This window comes from Mauremys reevesii, linkage group 3 (genome assembly GCF_016161935.1).
Source record: "Mauremys reevesii isolate NIE-2019 linkage group 3, ASM1616193v1, whole genome shotgun sequence".
Classification (NCBI taxonomy): domain Eukaryota; kingdom Metazoa; phylum Chordata; order Testudines; family Geoemydidae; genus Mauremys; species Mauremys reevesii.
In genome coordinates this window covers 190,852,082-190,874,219 of record NC_052625.1, presented here as the reverse complement: position 1 = coordinate 190,874,219, position 22,138 = coordinate 190,852,082, and the positions used below count along the sequence as shown (strand labels likewise).

Below are 22,138 nucleotides of genomic sequence, written 5' to 3'. Positions count from 1 at the left end.
AGTCCTGGGCCCTTCAAGGGTTCCAGGTGCTATTTAAAGGGCCCGGGGCTCCCGCTGCCGCTATGGCCCCAGGCCTTTAAATAGCCGCCGGAGCCCCACTGCCGCTCTTTCTACTTTCACCCCTGGGTGGAGGCTGACAACTCGCAACCCCCGTGAAATAACCTCCCAACCCCCTGAGGAGTCCCGACCCCCAGTTTGAGAACCCCTGCTGTAGACTGAGTGCTGTCCAGACTGATCTCTAGCTAAGATGTTCTGGATGGATGTTCAGTCTATGTCCATTACTGGTGGTCTTACTGTGCCAATGAAGCTTCCATGTGGCTGCCAACCGTGAAATGGCATCCTCCATAAATGCACTTTGTAAATTGCTGGTCTTCCATCCTAAATGTATGTTCGTACCAAGAAAACTACCAAGACCAAACCAGGGGTGATGGAGGTGGTTGCTGGGTTTGTCTACGAATATCCTCATTGCTAATCTTGTCCTACTATTTGCTGACGATGACAAGAATCGTCAATTCACCACTCTTCAGTCTCCTCAGCACCCACATTTCACAGCCGTACAACACAGTTGGCATACACGTGGTTCTAATCTTCAGCTTCACAGTAAGCTTCATGTCATGATGTCTTTGTGACCAACTGGGAATTTTCTGAAATATTTTTATGAATCCTATGCATGCCTCAGTTTCCCACTGCACTTCGCATTGTAAAAAACATTGTCTCCTGCTAAAACAGCGCAGGAGGTCTGAGGTATGTCTGGGTGGAGTAAGTAAGGTCATTAAAGAACTGATTGAAACTGACCCTAAATCAGAGCATCCAGCAAGACAAAGAGACACCCCAATGACTGAACCATCAGCACCTAACAGCAGAAAACCCTGGGAAGACAGATAAGGAAATGGAGGAGGGGAAAGAAGAAGAGAGAGAAAGCTGCAGATGGAGGCCATGACTGCTTGGCTGACTCATCATGGCACAGGGTGGACTATGGCATAACTTCTGCCTCTCTGGGCTAACCTAAGGACTTTCAGATTGTGTGTGCCAGCTGTCTAATAAATGGTGACCATATTTTGAAAAGGCTGCCTGTGTCACTGTAAATACTGAGAGCATTGTGCCCTGAAGGGGCACAGTACAAGCCTCCCACAGGAGTCTGGCTTGGCTGCAATGAGCCATGGAGAGAGACATGGATCACTGGTGTCAAAGGCCCAAACTCTGAGTCTTAGAGGCCGTGAGCCTGCTCCTGTGGAACTGTTTATGTGTCCTTGGGGTCCGGAACACTAGAGGGGTCACTCCCAGAGACAGGCTGAGGCATAGACCAGACCCTGTGACTCTGCGACAGTCTCCACAGAAGCTGCTGAAGGGCTCAGAACATGGCAGTGGCTTTTGCTATACAAGAGTCCACATCTTTTGAGCATTCTCCAGCACTGTCTGTGATGCTTCCGTGTATTTGAGAATCGCCACCTGCTTGATATGCCATCTGCACAGGTTAATACTGAGCTGGTAAGGTGCTGAACTTCTGCGGACTCAGTATATTCTGGTGCACTTTGTTAACTCTACTAGAAAATTAAAGAAGTTATAGTGGAAGTGGCTCCCGTGGCAAGGGAGGAAATCCTGAGAGAAACGCCAGGGACAGCCAAGCTCCGGACAGAAATTTGTGGTTTACCTTGTTATTGTGTCTTAGTTACTGATAAAGAAAAACTTGAGGAAGGTTGTTCTAAGCATACAGAATAGCATGAAAGCAGGTAGATAGGTGGGCATATAAAATGACACAAATGGAACATCTATATAAGTGGCACGAGTCTAAGAAAGAAGGGTAGGGAAGAGGGGGAACAAAGGGAGATAGGTTCAGATAAATTAGAAAGTAAATTTAAGAGCCTTGAGCACAGAGTCTGAATTAGATTTGGGAGGATACAGGGAGCCAATGAAGGGATTTTAAGATGGTCCAAATGAACTCTGGAGCAGAGTTTTTGATGGGTTCAAGAGGGTGAAGTCAGAGTGTCAGAAAGGCCAGAGAGGAGGAAAATGCAGTAGCCAAAGCATGATGATTAATGCCTGCCAAAGAATTTTGCAAATTGTCCATGGGAATTTGCTGTTCACATGGTGTGAATCCAAAGGGCCCTAAAAAAAAATCCATACTTTGTTCCATGTGGCTACAGTACTGAATGGCCAGGACCAAATTACAGAGAAAGCAGTGCTTGAAAATAAACTTAAACAAAGGTCAGACATGACTCCCCCTACATTTATTTTGAAAATAGTTGGCTGACATTGGCATGGGCAACGCTAATGGGATTCGGAAACCATATTCTGTGGAACCTCATCTTGAGTGTGGTTTTTCAAAACCATTTTGGACATAGTTAGACCTGCTCCACAGTGACTTGCCATCCATATTCAAAACCAATTCCCCCATTCAAAGCCTTAATCCCTCACCCATTGTTTGAAGAAGTTGGGCAGGGAGAAATTGTATCAATTGTTCAGATTTTTTTTAAATCATATTTTCAAATATAGCCCCATTTCTATCATGGACAGGGTCTTTTGGTGGCAGAACCACACCACCTACCAGTACAGGACATAAGCAAGGTAAGATTCGTCACACATTACTTTCAAAAGGATGTGAACTCAAGGGTACCAGGTCTGATACCTATGACTCTATTTAAAAAAGCAGCATTAAACATGGTATCAGGCAGCCGATTACTTTAAAGAGAGTTAGGCAACTCTCATTAATTAATTTGCAAATGTCCCAATAAAATACATTGTAGCAATTAGATTCTCATGTTCTGGTTGGAAGTCAGAAATTAGAAGACATATACTTGCTCTGGATTGCCAGTTCATCAATCAAAAAAAAAATAAACTACAGATCGAATACCTATCCTTTATACTGTGCATTCTGTAAGTGATGTAGGACTCTTACAAATTCTCTTTGACCATTCCACTAAAACTCTCTGTATGTGAAGAATGGTGGCATTAAGATATAGTGGTGAACTTTGAAAACAATCCTGCTGGAACATGCACTGGCGAAAATTATTATTGCAACCTCGTTCTGCTGATTACTGTGGTGTCTGAGTGCCTAAAGCTTCCCTAAAATCATTATATTTAATCTTGGAAAGATTATATTTTTAAGGGTCTGATATTGTACATGCAGTTATTTGCGAGTTAAAAACAGTGGGTGAATGTGCTAGAATGCTGATATCTAGTTACCACATTGGGCCTACAGGTTATTATTTATTTGTATTTTGGCCTAACAAGATCAAGACATCAATGTCCTAGGCACTTACAAACACACAGTAAAAGACATTTACTACCCTGAAGAGTTTACAGTCTAAATAGACAAAACAGATGAAGGAGATTAGAGAGGATGTATTATCATCCCAATAATACAAACAGGGAAGTGTGACACGTAGAATAAATGACTTGTCCAAGACCACACAAGTAGTCTGTGGCAAAGTCAAAAATTGAATCCAGAACTTCTGTGTCTCAATCCAAAGTCTTAACCACAGGACCCTGCTTTCTCTTAGGTAGTTCGAGGGCTAAAAGTTAGCTTTTGCACCTGCAGTTAATTTTCCCAATTTTCTGCCCAGAATTAGTTACAGTCACAAAACTGTAGGTCAAGCTGAAGCCCCTTTAAAAATAAGCCCTAAATCAGTAAACATCATTTTTTTTGCACAGAAAGAGAAATGGATGATTATCAACAAAACCCTGCGTTGTACCAAGTCAACATTTACAAAGAATAAAGGTTAGTATTGTTTGAGGGCTAAAGAGAGTTCCAGTGTAATGAGGTCCAGGGTGAAGAATATAAATGCTCCGTTTGATTAGGTCAGTGATGGTGCAACAGTATTCATTTGTAGGCATCACCTTGGTTTTAATTCATGATGTTTGAAAATGAAGTGTTGAGAAATTAGTATTATAGGTACAAAATGCTCAGATTTTATTTCTTCATCTGTGATGACTTCTACAGTTATTTCTTTCTTATTTCACAATTAGCATCTGATTTATTTTCCTTGGTAGTGAAAAAAACACTAAAACCAGTAAAATATAAAAGAAAAATACTTGGAAATAAACAGCAATATTATCCATCAAAATTCATAAATTAAAACCAAAGCCTCTCAAGACTAATTATAAATTGCAGGGGAAAGCACTGCAGTACAGAACCTTGTTAGCCTCCATGGTTGACGTTATATCAAATTGCTTTAAAAATAGACTTTTCATATTGAGAGTTCTCAGAGCTTGTCTTGGAATTTTAATGTAGTACACATGGCAGGACTATTCTATGGATTTTCCACAGGCCCTCAGTAAGAGGATGCATGCGGTTGTGCTGCCCCATGAGGACTCAATCTCAGTTTGGTACTCCCATTACTCCAGAAAGGATGTAATCTGTTCCAGTCCTTTATCTGATACAGATTACCTCCACCCATCTCACATGCTGGCTCAGCTGTGCTCTGCCCCACTCCAGGCTCAACAGTGCAGAAGGTGAAATAGCAGCCCTGAAGAGGCTGCTCTCCTACATTGTGCTATGAATCGCAATTCGGGTAGCATGTGTGAGGGAGTAAAGGGGCGACTTACATCCCCTTACTCCTCCAGGCAGGTGGGCTGGGCAAATGACAGATACTAAAACTGTACTTGAACATTCTTCTTGACTCACTATAATTTCATATTCTATAGCAAGCATGCACATATTTATTTATGTGAGCTTCAGTAGATCCTCAGCGCATAGTTCTGAATATACTTTCCTTTCTAATTCCCATGACACTTATCTTTCCAAGACAGAACAGGACTTGAAACAGGGCTGGAGTGCAATAGCTAATTCTGTACTAAAATATTTGTGTGACATTTCTGTATGAAGGTGACATGGCTTTGGATGACAGCTAGAAATGCTTACTGTAAATTCAGCCCAAAGGCAGTTACTGTCACATCTCAGTACTACTGTCGATCATGTATGATAGATCCCACACATTTCACAAAGCACAGAGATACAATTCTTCACACATGGTGCATAAAAGTAATTATCATTTTTTAAAATACTATTAACTTTTCCCATAATGTAGCTGCTTTTAAAATAGGAAATCCATTTGATTAATGAAGCTAAATATAAAAAAAAATGTATTTAATATGTGACAAAAACAAACAACAAAAACCCTCATAGGATCGCCTCCCACAACCCAGTTAGGAAAAAAGACTTAAAGGCAAATCCTGCAAGCCTGACTCATGTAAGTAAATCTTTATTTATGCAAGAAGTTATATTACAATTAAAGGGAGTACTTGCATGAGTAAACATCACCGGATTGTCCTTTACACCGTAAACAGAAAGAAAATGTGCTGTATGTAACTGTTCTTGTTAACATTCAAAAAAACACAAACAATCTGACTTCTTCAGTCATACGTTACAGAAGATCACTTTGACCTATTGCAAATGAAACAGCATATCAAAAGTGCCTTTAATTTTTTGTAATTTATTTGTTTAGCTTTAAATAGAAGTAACCAATTAAGAAACACAGTTTTGAGTGAATGCATTCTAATTTGGCCCCTACAGGAATACAACTCAGCCAAATGAAACATAATTATAGGAAACAAAATGTGAAATTTCAAATCAGTTCACTAATGAAGTCTAAAAATATCAGTACTTCCCTTATTCTGACTGGCAAGCTCTCTTCTTTCACTCAGGGGATTGTTCTGTAATTATTCAGACCCGTGCAAGACTGGACTGTCAAGTCAAACAATAAAATAGAAAATCTGAAGAATTTAATAAGAGAGATCCTAAGGCCGTCTGCAGCAGATCTTCTTATATTGCTGACCAAGGTTCCCCCCGAAAAGAGAGAAAATCTTTTAAAAAATGGTAAAGAACCAGTTCTGACTTTAAATGTTTCAACAGCTTGATATCATCACACTGTGTTTCCATTTCCTCTCTGAGAGCAAGCTGTCTATCATGTAAGAGCATGAAATCAATTGGGCTGTAGAGCCTTAAAAAAATAACCCACATAGTTTACAATAAGAATCCTACTCTACCACAGCAAGTTTTTAAGGTCAGGTTTCAAAACTCAGTTTTCTTCTCCCTTCCCTCCCTGGCTGCCTGCCCCCTTCTTTTTTTTTCCCTAAAAAAGCAAATAATGTATATGCTTGTTTGACATTAGATTTGCCAAGCAGAATTATAGTTTTATAAATAAAGGCTTTCAAGATTAGAAGCGGAGGAAGAAATGCCCTGGGTTTTTTTTTTGTAAAACAAGCTCTGCTTTTTAGGCATTTGTATATGCATGCTTCATTGTCTCTCTTTACCATTAAAAGACAGGGAATAAATTAGCTGCTGATGACCCTACATAGGGAAGCTAGTTAAATCTAATTCCTGGGAAAACAGCTGTCTAGCCAGCAATTTATGAAAAATAGCACGGCTAATCAGTTAGCAGTTGTCACTGGTTAGAATTGGTGGTTTTCTCCATATTCTGCTTCTGAACATGTCCTAGGAATAAAGGTTCCCAATCACACATAGGGATACTAAGTTCTTCTGCTTTGGCCTTGTATGACCGGCATTCTCTGTACGCTTTCCTCACCTTAAGTAGTAGCTTCTCTGAATTCAAGTAACCCACTGTTTCCCTGCCTCATATGTCTGTGTTCTAACACATAACGGAGCTAAGACTACTTTTACAATTGCAAGCCTAGAGTTTGGAGCAGTGTTAGCATCATTGGTAGTCAAGAGTTTGAAAACCAATATTAAAAGCTTGCCATGACAATGAATTTTCCACCATGAGATTTAGGGCGACCAGATGTCCTGATAAAATTGGGACTGTCCCGATATTTAGCCCTTTGTCCTGCATCCCGATCAATTAGGGTGACCAGATGTCCTGATAAAATCGGGACCATCCCGATATTTAGGTGTTTGTCCCACGTCCCGACCGATCTTTTGTCAGGATGCAATTTGTCCCAATATTTCGCTCCACTGGCAGCATTCAGCATTTTTTTTTTGTTGCTCCGCCGGAGGACCTTCCCCCCGTCCCACGTGTCCCGATATTTTCTTCCTCTCATCTGGTCACCCTATGATCAATGTACGATTGGGACGCCATTTGTCCCGATATTCAGGTAAGGAGGCAAGCGTGTGGGATGCGCCGACTCCGTGGGTGCTCCAGGGTTGAAGTACCCACGGGGAAAAGTTGAAGCCAAGCTCCCTCCTCCTCATCTCCTTCTCTCCCGCTCCCCCCAGCACACTGCATCCCCACTCCTTCCCCCGTCTCAGTGCTTCCCGCCACCTAACAGCTGTTTGGCAGCGCTTAGCGCTTTCCAGGATGGAGGGGGGAGGAGCGGGGACGCTGTGCGCTCAGGAGAGGAGGTGAGAAGAGGCAGGGCAGGGGAGGGGACTTGGGGGAAAGGGGTGGAATGGGGGCAGAGTGAGGGTGGATGCTTGGGCGGGAAGAGGTGGGGGGTGGGCGAGCATCCACCCTGCAGAGGGGAAGTCGGTGCCATAGGGGTGAGTGGTGGGCGGGGGGTGAAGAGGCGAGTGATGGGTGGCGAGGGTGAAGAGGCGAGCGTTGGGTTGGGGACTGAGGAGGGATGCAGCAAGCCAACAGAGGGCTGGGGGGATGAGGAAGGGCGTGGTGGAGGGGGTGTGAACGGGGAGGGGGCGGGACCTGGGGCGGAGTGAGGGCAGACCCTGGGAGGAGTGGGGTGGACTGTGGGTGGGGCTGATGGCACCCCAATGTGTCCTGATATTTTAGTGTTGTGATTTGGTCACCCTAATGAGATTAGACTATGGTTTGAAGCAGACAGAGTTATATTGCAAATTAAATGCCCACAATTGGATGGGGAGTGGTAGGTTGCATCTGGAACACCTGAAGCTACTGGCACTGATTAAGCAAGGTTTTTAAGCAATCCCATTGACTTCAATGGGACTACACAAGTACTTACAACTGGGCACATGCTGAATCAGGGCCTTAGGCCTGGCCTACACTTAAAAATTAGATCGACCTCGCTACATTGCTAAAGGCTGTGAAAAATGTTGTGCCCTGTGCGATGTAGTTAGGTCAACCTAACTCCCAGTGTGGATACAGCTAGGTCAATGGAAGAATTCTTCTAGCTACTGCCTTTCAGAGAGATGGATTAACAACATTGATGGAAAATCCCTTCCGTTGATGTAGGAGGCATCTAAACTGTGGTGCTACTGTGCTATGTTGCTGCAGCCGCTGTAATGTAATCACACCCTTTGTCTGGTAAACTGAGGTAACCGGTCACAAAGGTTGAGAAACATTGCTCTGGAAAAGGAATGGCTTCAGTATAATAGAGAAGGATCTAACAGAACCACCACAGCTAAGAATCTCTCAGGTTTTGTCTAGAAGTCCCTTTTTTCCCAATGGTTTATAACATTTAAAACCATCCAGGAAAACAAGGTCTTGGACTAGAAGGATTTGTTTTAAGGGAAACAATTGACAAAAATACTCAAAACAGCAGTTTACCCATTTTCAACTGCTTGTCTGTACTTGTATCACTCAAAGCCCATTTAGCTTTTATAGGAGAGAAAAATAAGGAAGGGCCAACAGCCTGCAATGGGGTTTAGTTGTATTTGGTAGTTTGGAACTGAGAAACTAGAAAGCAGTCACAATATTTTGCTTTGGAAAATAACTGCTGAGCATGTACAGTACTGGCTTTTCAAGAGGTGTTGGTAAGGGTTTGCACCTGCCAAAATATAACTTATGTAATAAGCAGTAAGGGGTATTGGGCTAACCATTTTTTAATAAAGATCCCTTGGCCTTAATACAGATTTACACAATAGACTTTAATAGCTCATACTGAGTACATAATTTACACATGGGCCCTGCCTAAATACAAATATACAAATAACACCACTGACCTAATGGATTCTTTGTGGTCTTTTGCATCAATTAAATAGATTTTGCTGACAAGATATTTGTGGGTTTTTTAAGCTAAATTTTGTTTCAGCTTCACACCTGGTATGTTAATGATTTTTTTAAAAGCTGGGCAAAACCCAAAAAGTGAAATAAAAATGATCATCACACAGAGACTAGATTAAAACAACATTCCAGTGTCTGGTATCAGACTGAAACTCTGAATATAACATTCCATTGTGCCTGAGTGTAGCAGCCCATTTCGAAGCTGCTCTTCAGGAAGGATCAACCTTTGAAGAGCCACTGTTCATAGATTATTGTAACACTTAAGCTCAATGAAGTGGATAGTGCATAGACCTTCACCTTTAACATTGGCTTTCTTTGGTTCCAATCAATAATGTAACTTTCACTTGTTTGGTTCCCTTTGAAATGCACAGGGCGGAAAAAGTTAAAAACAAGTTTTTACTCTTGCAGCTCAGGCTCAACTCAAGCCAAAGAAAGTGGGCTGACATAAATAAATATATTACATCTCAAAAGGAATCATAGAAACTGTGCAGCACTGAACAGCAGCTATCTCACATGCTTTGACATGTGGAATACCAGATTCTTTGATGGACCCTAAAAGGTGTCATTCAATACTAAAAAAAGTCCAAGCTTTTCTTTCTCCCTCTCTTAAGAATTGGTTTTGTCATCTTTAATTCATAAAAGCTACTGCAGAGCACAAGACAGGAAACTGATGCTGGAGTGCTGGCACAAGTACATCAACAGTCCAGATGTTTTTATTGGCTAGTCTGTGCCTCTTTTACAGCTTTCTTGGCACAACTTGAATACTGTGGCCTAATTCATTTCTGAGAGCCCATGTATTATGGCACCATGTACCAAAAACAACATTAAGAGGTCCAGTCTGACTTACCTTTTGGATGCCAAGGGTCTGTGAACTCGTACTTTCCCACGCCAATGGTCCGTAGCATTTGTACCCCATTTGTGGTCTCCTGATTGCCCGTCTGGTTGGGAGGAAGCTGAGGAGCAGCCTGCCCATTGGTAGCTGGGACACTATTAGGTAGGGCAGCTGAAGGCAGAGCAGGTGGTGGTGGAGGCAGAATAGGGCAAGTCATATGACCATTCCCTACTGCAGTGTGGCCTGGGTGCGTCACCTGACCCACCCCAGTCATAGAGGACATGATCGGCTGGCTGTTAGTGTACAAAGGCTGGCTTTGCAGGTTCACAACCATGTTATTCAGAGGCTGTGAAGGCTGCTGTTGAAGCTGATAATGAGCTGGCATTAATGGAAGCTGAGGGGTAACGTGAGGAGGGAGGGAGGGTGTAACTCCAATGATAGGGGCCTGGACGTTCACTGCTGGGCTGAAGGTTGGAGGCTGAGTCATTCCATATGAATGAGTTATAAGAGTTGGCTGGCTACCGGCTGCAACTGTTGTAACCCATGGTGCTGTACCTGGGACAGAGAGGAAAAAGGAAAGCTAGCAATAAGAACAATTTTGGCAAAAAAAAAAACAAAAAACCACCAACTTTCTCTTTATGTAAATGCTGCCCATAAATGAACCTTTTAGTAGCACCTAAGGTTTCTTTTTTCTTTACAATATATAAAGTGGTGCAGGATCTGGAACTATTCCAAACTCTGATAAGTGCCTAAAATTGCTGCAGTGATGTGAGTGCAATTGTTAAAATACTGATCAGGTAACATGCAGCATGTTTACAATTTTATGTATTTTGTGCTTTATGCAGCTTAAGTATATGCTTCCAAGAAAATTAACCTCTTTCCCCACCGTGCTTTCATGGCTCCCTGACAAACACCCTGCATGTGTAATAGTAGTGCTCCAGCCACTACAAAGAGGTTGCAATTAGGCATCTGGCATAGCTGCACAATGTACAATGTGTATATGGAAGCTGGAAATCGTTTCAGGTAGTTCTGGACATAAAAGAGATCTTAAAGTACTACCCAGTGCCTTTTACTCTGGCAAAAACAGAGAAGGGGAAAAACACATTAATGAACTTGCAGGCATCTTAATACATTTCTATTAGCCCTGCTGTATAGGAAACTTGAGGGGGTCTTTACAATGAGAGAGAAAAATCCAGCTGCAGTGTGTGTGTGTATATATGTGTATATATATATATATATATTGTATATATAAAGGACTAACAATAAAGTCTAATTTAGAGAGGTAATTGGAGATAGTGTATTGAATTTGCTTTGAACTATTTTCCCTGGTAGAATTACAAAGAAGATTGGAAACATACCTGGGTTTTCATTCTCCCTCATCTGTTTAGAGGGTGGTTCATCTGTGTCCCAGGGTGTAGACTGATTGATGGGTGTCTGTCCCCACCTAACACTAGTTGCAAGTCCTTGAGGCTGATTTTCAGTCTTGGAAATGCAAGGCGTCTACCAGAAAGAGAGAGAATACATGGAATAAAAATGTTAAGAATAGATGGAATAATAATTGTACCTGAAAGCTAGCAGCATTTATTGTTATAGTACAAGAATATATCTTAAGATCTTTAAATATCATTTTTATCCAGACTTGCACTAAATGTCAGTACCGCAATACAAACTGCATTTGAAAAAAATATTTCTGGAAAAATGTAATAGAACCACCATTAACAAACAAACAAAACAAAACAAAAAAAAAGCCACGGGATTTCCAGAAATAAATTGCTCTGCATTCTTTTTTTAACCTTGATAATATCTGTTCATATAATCACCGTTTATATAAAAAATGGAACAATTTTCTGTTTGCTCAGTCTTTTTTTTTTAAAAGTGAGTTTTTGTCTAGCAGGAAGCAGGAGGAAAAAGAAGAGCTACTTTATAACTGTAGGACAAATTACCATAGAACTATAAAGAGAAGACTTAGTATTTAGTGTCTGGCAACCCCTAAAATTGAACACTAATAACAATAAAAAAAGCACAGTGTAACTGTCTGCTGCTAAAGTGGCTATGCTGGCAGTTCTTTAGAGTTGTTAACGTAACTGTAAAGTAGTGAAAGGAGCAAGGCTCACTAATCATGGACGGGGGCATAATCAGAATGACAATCATGTAAACAATCACACAGGATTAAATGTTCAGCTAGGCAGCCGTTCAGTTTCACTGGTTTCTCCCAAACAACTCATGATCCTACTGAAAAGATGCCTTTGAGTGCTCCAGCAGGTCCAGTTTCTCTAGAACTGCAGTCTATTTCATTGCTGGGGGATTAAAAGTGTTTATTGGTATTAGCAACCATAAAACAAATGGAACAAGCTGCCTATTAGTCAGTGAATGAGCATTGAGGAAACAATATTTAGAGCCCTCAAACACATAAATCCTGTCTGCCAGGTTGACCACTTGTTGCTCTATGTTCAGAGGAGTAATTTGGCCCTAAAGCTGAGGGACGAGAAGCTGGCTCTATAAATGCTCTTGGTGTTGCTGTCCCAGTTGCAAGTTCTGTCAGAACTGCAAACCCCTTTGCCCTCAGCAGAATCTCAAATCCCCTCTATCAAACCCATCAACTCCCCCATCTCCAGCCCCTCAAAATACATCTGCTTCTTCACCAAGTCCATCAGTAGTTCCCCTTCCACTCCAAATCCATCAAATTTCTCACTACTCCCCCTACCTCAGAGTGTCCCTCTGCCTAGGGTGACCATACGTCCCATTTTGGCCAGGACAGTCCCTTTTTTAAACTGTCCTCGCTGTCCTGATTTTTTTGGCAAAAGTGGGCATTTGTCACATTTGCTCTTGCCAACATGATCGGAAGAGGCGGAGGGGGGAGGGAGAATGGTGATGCCCGCACAGGCGGGGTAGGCAAGGCTTGGGCGGGGGCAGGCAGGGCTTGAGTAAGCAGTGACGCCAGCCTCAGTCTCTCGTGGAGGGGTGGGGGTTTAGGGCTCGGGCAAGCAGCAATCCCTCATGAGTGGGGTGAAGGACTTGGAACAGTCCTGCATGGGGGGGGGGTGCTCGAACTAGCTCCACACTGTGTTGGGTTTTCCCTTTCGGAAATATGGTCACCCTACCTCTGCCCCTCATCTTTCTAGCTAACAGGGATCAGTTTTGGGACCAATCTTATTTAATCTCTTTATTACTGACCTTGGCACAAAAAGTGGGAATGTGCTAATAAAGTTTGCGGATGACACAAAGCTGAGAGGTATTGCTAACACAGAGAAGGACCGGGATATCATACAGGAAGATCTGGATGACCTTGTAAACTGGAGTAATAGTAATAGGATGAAATTTAATAGTGAAAAGTGCAAGGTCATGCATTTAGGGATTAACAACAAGAATTTTAGTTATAAATTGGGGACACATCAGTTGGAAGTAACAGAGGAGGAGAAGGACCTCGGAGTATTGGTTGATCACAGGATGACTATGAGCCGCCAATGTGATATGGCCGTTAAAAAAGCGAATGCAGTTTTAGGATGCATCAGGTGAGGTATTTCCAGCAAAGATAAGGAGGTGTTAGTACCGTTATACAAGGCACTGGTGAGACCTCATCTGGAATATTGTGTGCAGTTCTGGTCTCCCATGTTTAAGAAGGATGAATTCAAACTGGAACAGGTACAGAGAAGGGCTACTAGGATGATCCGAGGAATGGAAAACCTATCTTATGAAAGGAGACTGAAAGAACTTGTAGTTTTTACTACTTTCCTCACCTTCTGCCTTCCCCATTAGTCCCACTAAGCACAATAAAATGAATAAAGCCCAGGCTTTGGTTTTGTTCTTTTTTTCACATTTTTTTCCTCTGTAACTTTTCAAAACATTTTTGACTTTGGAAAATGTCAACAGGAGGAAAAAAACAAAGAAAAAGAGGAAAAAATGAAGGGAAAAAATCCTCTAGATTGAATTACAGTATAATAGAAATGCTATGGCAAAAAACGGATGGAGAGGGAACAATCAGAATTTTGAATATTTTTCAGTTTGGAAATTTGCCTGTGAAAAATCTACATGAAAATGTTCAAATTAAAATTTGTTAGAAATTTTTCACTGGGGGAAAAAATTGTGTTTTTTTTCTTTTTATCAGCTGTTCTCCAGACACGTTTCTCTGTGTGCAGCTGTGCCGCTCAACAGCTGCACCACTCAACTGCTGCCAAGCCACTCTACACAGGCGATGGAGCACTGCAGCATACCACACCGAGCACTGCCGTCCTGCCCTCCACAGGACTGAAAACGGGGGGTAGAAGAAATGCAATGCTGTTGTTCCCTGCCAGTAAACTGGGTGGAATATATTCTCCTGTACCTTTTATATTTACCCCACACCTATGTTCTATAGCAGCAAATGCAATATATAATCAACAGAGGGTAGGAGGCAAGACCTTTTCCAGAAGGAACCCAACATTCATATTCAACCCCCATATATGACATGATCCATCTGTGGCATCTTTCTAAGTGCTCCTATTTTAAATTTGGCAGCTCTGTGCTGCGCTTCTGTGTTGTAAGTACTGGGGCTGGCTGAAGTGTTTATAAAGCATTTTTAAAAATTAACTGTAATAACATCATCAAGAGGTGCAGAACACAATGAAGTAACCATCAGACCTTATCAGTGCAACTTTTGTCACACCCTTACACCACGAAAATTGTTTTAGGGTAAATAGTGGAGTAGCTCTAAAGGCAGATGAAATATCAGCATCCTGAAAGATACAGGGCCACACATATGCCATAACTGTAGCAGAACCCCCATAGTATATCCAGAAGAGGGTTGAAAATAGAGCAGTAGGTCCAACCCCCTTCCAAACACTGGGAAAATTCAGCCCCAAACTTCACAGCTTGAGGCTGTCTCTCCAGCAGATCAAACCACAGCACTAAATCCAAACACACCCTGAAATTTAGGAAAGTTGCATTTGCATCTGGACTCAAACTCCATAGCTGGAGCCTATTTCTAAGTATAACTATGAAATGTTGGAAAGACACTTACTTAGGCCAAAGGAAACAAAAAAGCATGACCACAGTGGGAAGAACCCTGATGGTTTGCTACAATAATAAATCTATTCGGCTTCAGCAAAATATTAGAACTTTTTCAAGAGAGCATTTTCACAAAACATGTTCATAAATCCTGTTTCTTAACGGCTCAGTGGATTTAAATGCACAAGTCCAGCCCATTGATTTCAAACTGCACTCTTAAGCTTGTATTTATTTGACCAGAAACAGCTACAAATTTGTTGGTATGAAATCACAACACACACTAATAAGGTACAATTTAGACAATACTGGATGGAAAAAGGCGAAAGCAGCTTACAAAACTTCCTGATATTTACTGTATTTCTAGGCTCTGCTTTAAATTCCAGGTTATTTTTCTTACTGTACAAAGGTTTACATAACAAGTGTTACATGTCTCTGACTTGATTGCAGAAATTACTGCTTTACATATTTGGAAAGATTAATTATTTCCAATATTATCAGCACAGGGACCTTGGTTATGTGTGTGCGGGGGCACAAAAGTACTCATTTCAGCTTCTCATGTATAACACAAATGACTAAAAAATGGTCTGCATTATGCTAGTTCTGCATAGGGAAGAGATGTGTTCCATTAGTGTTAGGCAGACTTCACAGAAGCTAATTGTACTATGTCACACTTTTATCTTTAGCTTTCATGTCAGATGCTTGTTGGAATTAAACAAGGAACACATGAAAAAAGTGAAATGCATTAAACAAAATTCTATCAGGTATGCATTTTAAAATGCTGCCAAATGCCTATTTATATGAAAAGACAAGAAGGTCTCTAGAAGGTCTATTACAGCCCATCTCAACAACAGCATGCATTTCAGAAATGGCTGAAACACACAACAGACCACAGAGAATACTCAATCAATACTCTGCATATTTTCAGAGTCCATTTATATGTATCATTCACTCTGTGTTCTTAATTACAGGTAAATCGCACACAATCTAGGTAGGAGTTTTTTCACTTTTTTGTTTGGTTTTAAGTTTCATTTTAAAAGGTACATAAATTGTAAGTTGAGGGTTAAACTGCACCTGAAACCTGCGACATTATGAACACTGAACAGTGACTGATTTTACATTTTCAATAGAGAGAGGTGAGTTCTGGAGAGTCTGTTAGCTTTAGTTTTGAACTTCCTGCTGCTTTTATCAGTTTGATATACAGCTAAACATCAAATGAAACTAGCTTTACGTGTGGTGGTATAAATAAAGGTGCTTAGGACTAGTCTACACTACAGTTAGGCCAATGTAAGCTGCCTTGCATCAACCTAGTAGTGCATGTGTCTACACTTACATTTGTCTGCCACCAATATAAGTGCCCCATTATTGCAGCACAGTAACCTCACCTCCCCGAATGGTGCTGAGCCATGGTCAATGCACTGAGGTTGATGCAGTGCACGTGTAGACACTGCGTTCATTACCTATGTTGACCCTAACTGACCGCTTTTGTCACAATTGTGAACTCCACTGCCCAGAGGTCACGGAGACCATAAGCCCCCCTCTCTCTAAAAACCCTGTGAATTTTTGAAATACCTTTTTCTTGATTTCTCATCTTGGTGAGCACACCTAGCAGCTCTACACTGTTGCGTGCGACTGCCCAGCTGCCCATGCTGGCTACACACTCCTGCCTGGAGTAGACAGGAGATACCGGATCTCCTGGGCCTAAGGGGAGAATAAGCTGTGCAGGTATGACCCACCATAGAAATGTGGACATCTATGAGCAGATTGGACGAGGGATGCAGGAGAAGGGGTATGACAGGGATCAGCAGCTGTGCTGCATGAAAGTGAAGGAACTGCAGCAGCCATACCAGAAGGACAGGGAGGCCAAAAATCAAGCTGATGCTGAGCTGAAGACCTGCTGCATTTATAAAGAGCTGCACGCCATATTCGGAGGAGACACCATCAGGAGCCTGTAGACCACCATGGATACCTCCGAGGAGCCCAAGACACCGACCCCAGGCAAGGAATAAGGAGGAGGATGAGGATGGGGGACAGGTGAACAGAAGGTCCAGCTATGCTGCGAGCCAGGACCTATTTGAGACTCCACCACAGTCCAATCAATCCCAGCATTTGAGCATGGGCAAGCTCAATGCAGGAGAAGGAACCTCGGGTAAGAACGTAAATGGATTTTCCATTACAATGATGTACTGATGGCACCCCCAACTTAGCAGGACACAGTTATTGACATTTCATTAATTTACTCGTCCTAGAAGAGGTAGTGGTACGACAAAGAGAGGTAGCATTGTTATCTGCTTTTCATTCCCCTTTAGAGTTAGGCAGGCAGGCCACGCGGAGCAGTTTGTTTATGTACATAGGGATGTCCCTTAAATTCTCCTGAGAGATCTCGATGAAACTTTCATGGTGCTACTCTGCAATTCTCTCTCAAAGGTTTCTGGGGATGGCAGCCTTATATCTTCCTCCATGGTAGAACACATTCCCACACCAGTCTGTAATAACTTTGGCAGGCACCATTGCAATAAACAGGCTAGCAACATATGGGCCTAGATAGCTTCAGGATGCCAGTAGCAGGTGTGCTCTCTGTGCCTCTGATACCCCCAGCAGCAAGATATCAGCTAAAATCACCGCTGCCTGGGGAAAATGGTGCCAGTATTCAGTGCCTTGCCCTATACTCATAGTTTCATGCAACCGAGCAAGTCTCTCCCCATTTCCCTTGCCCCTGGAGGGCAGTGCTCACCATGGCTGGTGATGTGAGTGGTGCTGTGCACAAGCACTCTGAAGCAGAAGTGTCAATAAGCAGTCTTGTTTAGCTTAGAGTTAAACTAATTAAATAAGCTAGTACCCATGAGCTACCACATGTAACTGCATCTTACACCTTGCAAGTTGAGTGAATGCAACAGACAACGGGGAGGAAGGCTGATCTGTGTTTAAGGCACACGACTGGAAGTCAGGAGACCTGTGTTCTACTCCTAGCTTTACTACAGATTTTCTGTGTGGTCTTAACCAAGTCACTTAACCGCTCTATATCTCATTTCCTTACTATGGGTGTTGTAAATTTCAATCCTTTAATGTTAGTAAAGCACTTTGAGATTCTCAGGCCAAAAGCACTATAAAAATTCAAAGTCTTATCACAGGTGTTCAGATACCACAGTGACATGCATTATAGAAAGGTTAATACAGTAAATTAATCACATGTAAATAAATTATTGCAATCTGAAATTGCTTTGGACAATAGACTGGCTAGTTTGTGGCTATAGCAACTACTGATCTACTACCAATTGGCTGAACAATTCCATCACTCTACTGGGCTTCATTTGGTTCCTTGCATTTTTCTCTTCTGTACTCTTTTTTTTTTTTTTATAAAGGGCTTTCCCTTTTAATCATTTTCTGATCTCTGGTTTCCAACCCCGGCCTGACTCTGACCCCGACTTGCTTATCGATCCTGGCTCTAGTGATTACTCCAACCCCTACTAAGTGACTACAGCCTCCTGGCCATCGTGGACTTGTGGGCACAGCCCAGCCTTGACTGCTAGACCAGACTGCCTATGCCCAGTCCTTTAAAACAGGCAGCTTTCAAAAGAGTTAAACGTAGTGGATTATAGTATTCGGAGACATACAGAGAATACAAAACTAGGATTAGACTGGTTCTTAAACCACAGAAATAAAGCCAGGAGCCCTTTTATCTGGCTATAAACAACAAAAAACACTCAGAAACAATCCCTCTCAATTTATAGGAAAATTAATTCCATTACAAATATAAAGGATGAATGGAAAGATATGGAATTAATCCAGAGTCTCAGGAGGGTAACTGAGAGCAGAGTTGCCCCACAGTCACCTGTTTAGCCCATATTACATAGGTTTACTAGGTCACTAGTAGCTGTCAAGGTAACCTATCTTTGAGTAGCCTTTGTTACCTTAAGGTAACATGGTTTAGAACTCTACAGTGAAATGACACCTAGTTTTTTGGTCAATGACACCTTTACGGTCAGTGAGAATCCAGGATCAAATGATACAAATAACACGCTACACAATATGTCAGCTGAATTTAAAAAAAAACAACAAACCAAGAACATGAAACACTTCTTGGGAGGTCCTTACAGTGCACTTTAGCAATCCCCCAAGAGGCTTGTAAAACTGCTGACATGCCTCCTGCTGCTGCTCAAAGTGCTAAAACCTCTTCAAACAGTTTCATGGGCAAAAGGGAACTGAAATGGATAAAGTGTTCTTATTTGTGGTTCCCAGCAGCTGAAGCTATTTTACTATGGCCTTCATTTAAAGTGATGGATGAAGAGTGGCGATTCTCTGTTCCAATTATCCAAAAGAGATTGGGAATGGCACTTTAATACCGAGATAATGTATCCAATATGCAACCTACTTTATTTTCTCCCCTCACTGAAATAAAAAGGCACAGACAGACAAATGCACAGAGGCAAACATCCCCTCCCATAGAGGTAATCAGGGATCAAAACAGCTCCAATGTAATGAGCAAATTCCCCTTAAAACACTTAGTTATTACTAGCTGTAACCAGCAACAACTCAAAGCCCTAAACTGGACTTGAACTCTGCTGTGCTGATGCTGTACAATGAACACTAGTGGATGGGGTCCCTGTCCCGAAGAGTTAGGGTGACCAGATGTCCCGATTTTATAGGGACAGTCCCGATATTCAGGGTTTTTTCTTATATAGGGACCTATTACTCCCCACCCCCATTCCGATTTTTCACACTTGCTATCTGGTCACCCTACAAAGAGTTTACAATCTAATTTGTAGTACTCATTCCTAAATATTGTATAAAGCAGGTATTTTCAGCATGCACATAAAATCTAATATATACAGAGGCAGATCCTCAACTGGTGTAAATTGTCATAGCTCACTGGATAAGATCCTGGCTCTGTTTCTGAGTCCAGGTCAGTGGCTGAGCAAATGGTAAGGAAGCACGCACAGTCTTCTAGAATAAAACCAATACCGCTCTACCAAAGAGAGCTAGGAAACAGAGAAGAGGAGCAGCAAACAGGGGTTTTGCAAGGGAGTTCAGAGAAGAAGCATGAGAGCCAGACACGCTTATTCTAAACTTAGGTCAACAATGCCCCTCCCCGCACCATAAAAAAACACCCCATACACAAAGAACAAACAAACGAAAAAATAAGGCCATCAGAAGTTCAGCAGCGGAGTGGGGGCTATCCAGTTTATTGCCCCCAGTGCAGCATGTATAATTACCTGTCCGGTAGGCATGTGGCATATGTGTACATGCGGTGCAAGCAGCTCATGGTCCTCAGAGACCGAGTACAAGTTCTTGAGACCAGAGTGGCTGAACTGGAGGAGCTAAGGAAGGTGGAGGGGTACATAGGTAAAGACTTACCAGGACATGGTAGCGAGGTCCACCCACCATCTGACAACCTCACTGCTTTTGAGGGGGATCAAAGTCTTGGGGAAGGAGAACATCAAGCTGGAGCAGAGGGGAAATAATCCCATAGTTGGGATCCTCCTTTCAGATGATGTCATGGTATCCTCTCACAGTGAGGATACCTCTTCAGGGCAGGGAATCCCTGTTATTAGGAAGGGACAGGTAACAGTAATGGAGGATAAGATTAGAAATATAGATAGTTGGGTTTGTGATGACTGAGAGAACAGCAGAGTGAATTGGCTGTTGGGTGTGAAGACTGGGGATCTCTCAAGATATTTAGATAGGCTTATGTGCAGTGCTGGAGTGGAGCTGGTGGTTATGGTACATCTAGGTACCAGTGACATAGGGAAAGGTAGGAGAGAGACCTTGCTGGCCAAATTTAGGCTGCTAGGTAAGAGATTAAAGTCCTGGACCTCCATGGTACCATTCTCTGAAATTCTTCCAGTTCCATGTGCAGGGCCAATAAGACAGGCAGAACTGTGGTGTTCGGAAGAAAGATTTAAATTTACTAGTAACTGGGGAACCTTTCGGGAAAGGAGGAGCCTATACGGGAAGGATAGGCTCCATCTAAACCAAAGTGTCTGATGAAATTCAATGATGATAAATGCAAAGTAATGCAGATAGGAAAATAGAATCCCAGCTATACATTGGTCTAAATTAGCTGTTACTATCCAAGAAAGAGATCTTGGAGTAATTGTAGACAGTTCTCTGAAAACATCTGCTCAGTGTGCAGTGGCAGTCAAAAAAACTAACCGAATGTTAGGAACCATTAGGGAAGGGATACATAATATAATACCATTATATAAATCCATGGTGCACCTACACCTTGAATACTGTATGCAGTTCTGGTTGCCCCATCTCAAAAAAGATATATTAGAACTGGAAAAAGGACATAGACAAGGGCAACAAAAACGATGAGGGGTATGGAACACCTTCCACAAGAGGAGAGATTAAAAAGACTGGAGCTGTTCAGCTAAGAGAAGAGACGACTAAGGGGGATATGAGAGGTCTATAAAATCATAAACGGTGTGGAGAAAGCTAATAAAGAAGTGTTATTCACCCCTTCACATAACATAAGAACTAATGAAATTAACAGGCAGTAGGTTTAAAACAAATATAAGGAAGTACTTCTTCACACAACACACAGTTAACAGTGGATCTCATTGCTGGGGATGTGGTGAAGACCAAGAGTATAACTGGGTTAAAAAAAGAATTAGATAAGTTCATGGAAGAGAGGTCCATCAATGGCTATTAGCCAAGATGGTCAGGGATGCAATTCCATGCTCTGGGTGTCCCTAAAATATAACTTGCAGAAGCTAGGACTGGACAACAGGGGGTGCATCATTTGATTATTTGCTCTGCTCTATTTGGTCCCTCTGAAGCATTTGGCACCGGCCCCTGTCGGAAGACAGGATACTGGGCTAGATGGACCACTGGTCTGACCCAGTATGGCCATTCTTATGTCTTAAGAAGGTCTTTGAGCTGGTCCATTGAGAGGAAATAGTGCTATTTTTAAAGGGAAATAACTATATTAAAAATCTAGCGTAATGAATTAAAAATCTAAAACAAGAGGAGTGTGCAGGCGAGGCAGAAAATGAGCTATCCTGCAATAAAACCTCATTCGGGAACCTGTTCATGAGTGGAAAGAAGAACTCATCAACCTTACATTTCTCATTAACAGCCAATTCAACTATGATGCAGCATTGGTATTCTCTTTTCAAAGCTAATGTGGCAGCAATGAGAAAGAGAATAATATAGTTAACACACAGGAAAAATGTTGGTACCCAGCAAAAAATGATAAAATAAATAAATAAAGAAAGTCTTAAATTTTAGTAGAGTTGAGTGAATAATTCATAACTGGCACCTTAAACTCCATCCAGAAATCAACAAACAGCCAATGCAGATTATGGATCATTGGTGGGATATGCTCAAAGTGAGATACGATACATCACTTAACAGGAAGGCACTGCCTTTTGCACTAACTCCAGTTTCTAAAATGATTTAAGGTGCAGCCTCCCATACAGTTTAATAATTTAATCTCCAGGACACAAGG

At 41.9% G+C, this 22,138-nt stretch overlaps 1 protein-coding gene across 4 annotated transcripts in view; it reads right to left on the bottom strand.

The window, feature by feature from the left end:
- Positions 1-22,138, bottom strand: part of KLHL29 (kelch like family member 29) — a 544,314-nt gene that overhangs the window by 179,616 nt on the left and 342,560 nt on the right. For all 4 annotated transcript variants that reach the window (XM_039532518.1, XM_039532519.1, XM_039532520.1 and 1 more), the window contains 2 exons: positions 11,064-11,205; positions 9,721-10,260 (listed from right to left, as the gene is read on the bottom strand). In XM_039532518.1, coding sequence (XP_039388452.1) covers positions 9,721-10,260; positions 11,064-11,205 — 682 coding nt within the window. The remainder of the gene's footprint in view (positions 1-9,720; positions 10,261-11,063; positions 11,206-22,138) is intronic.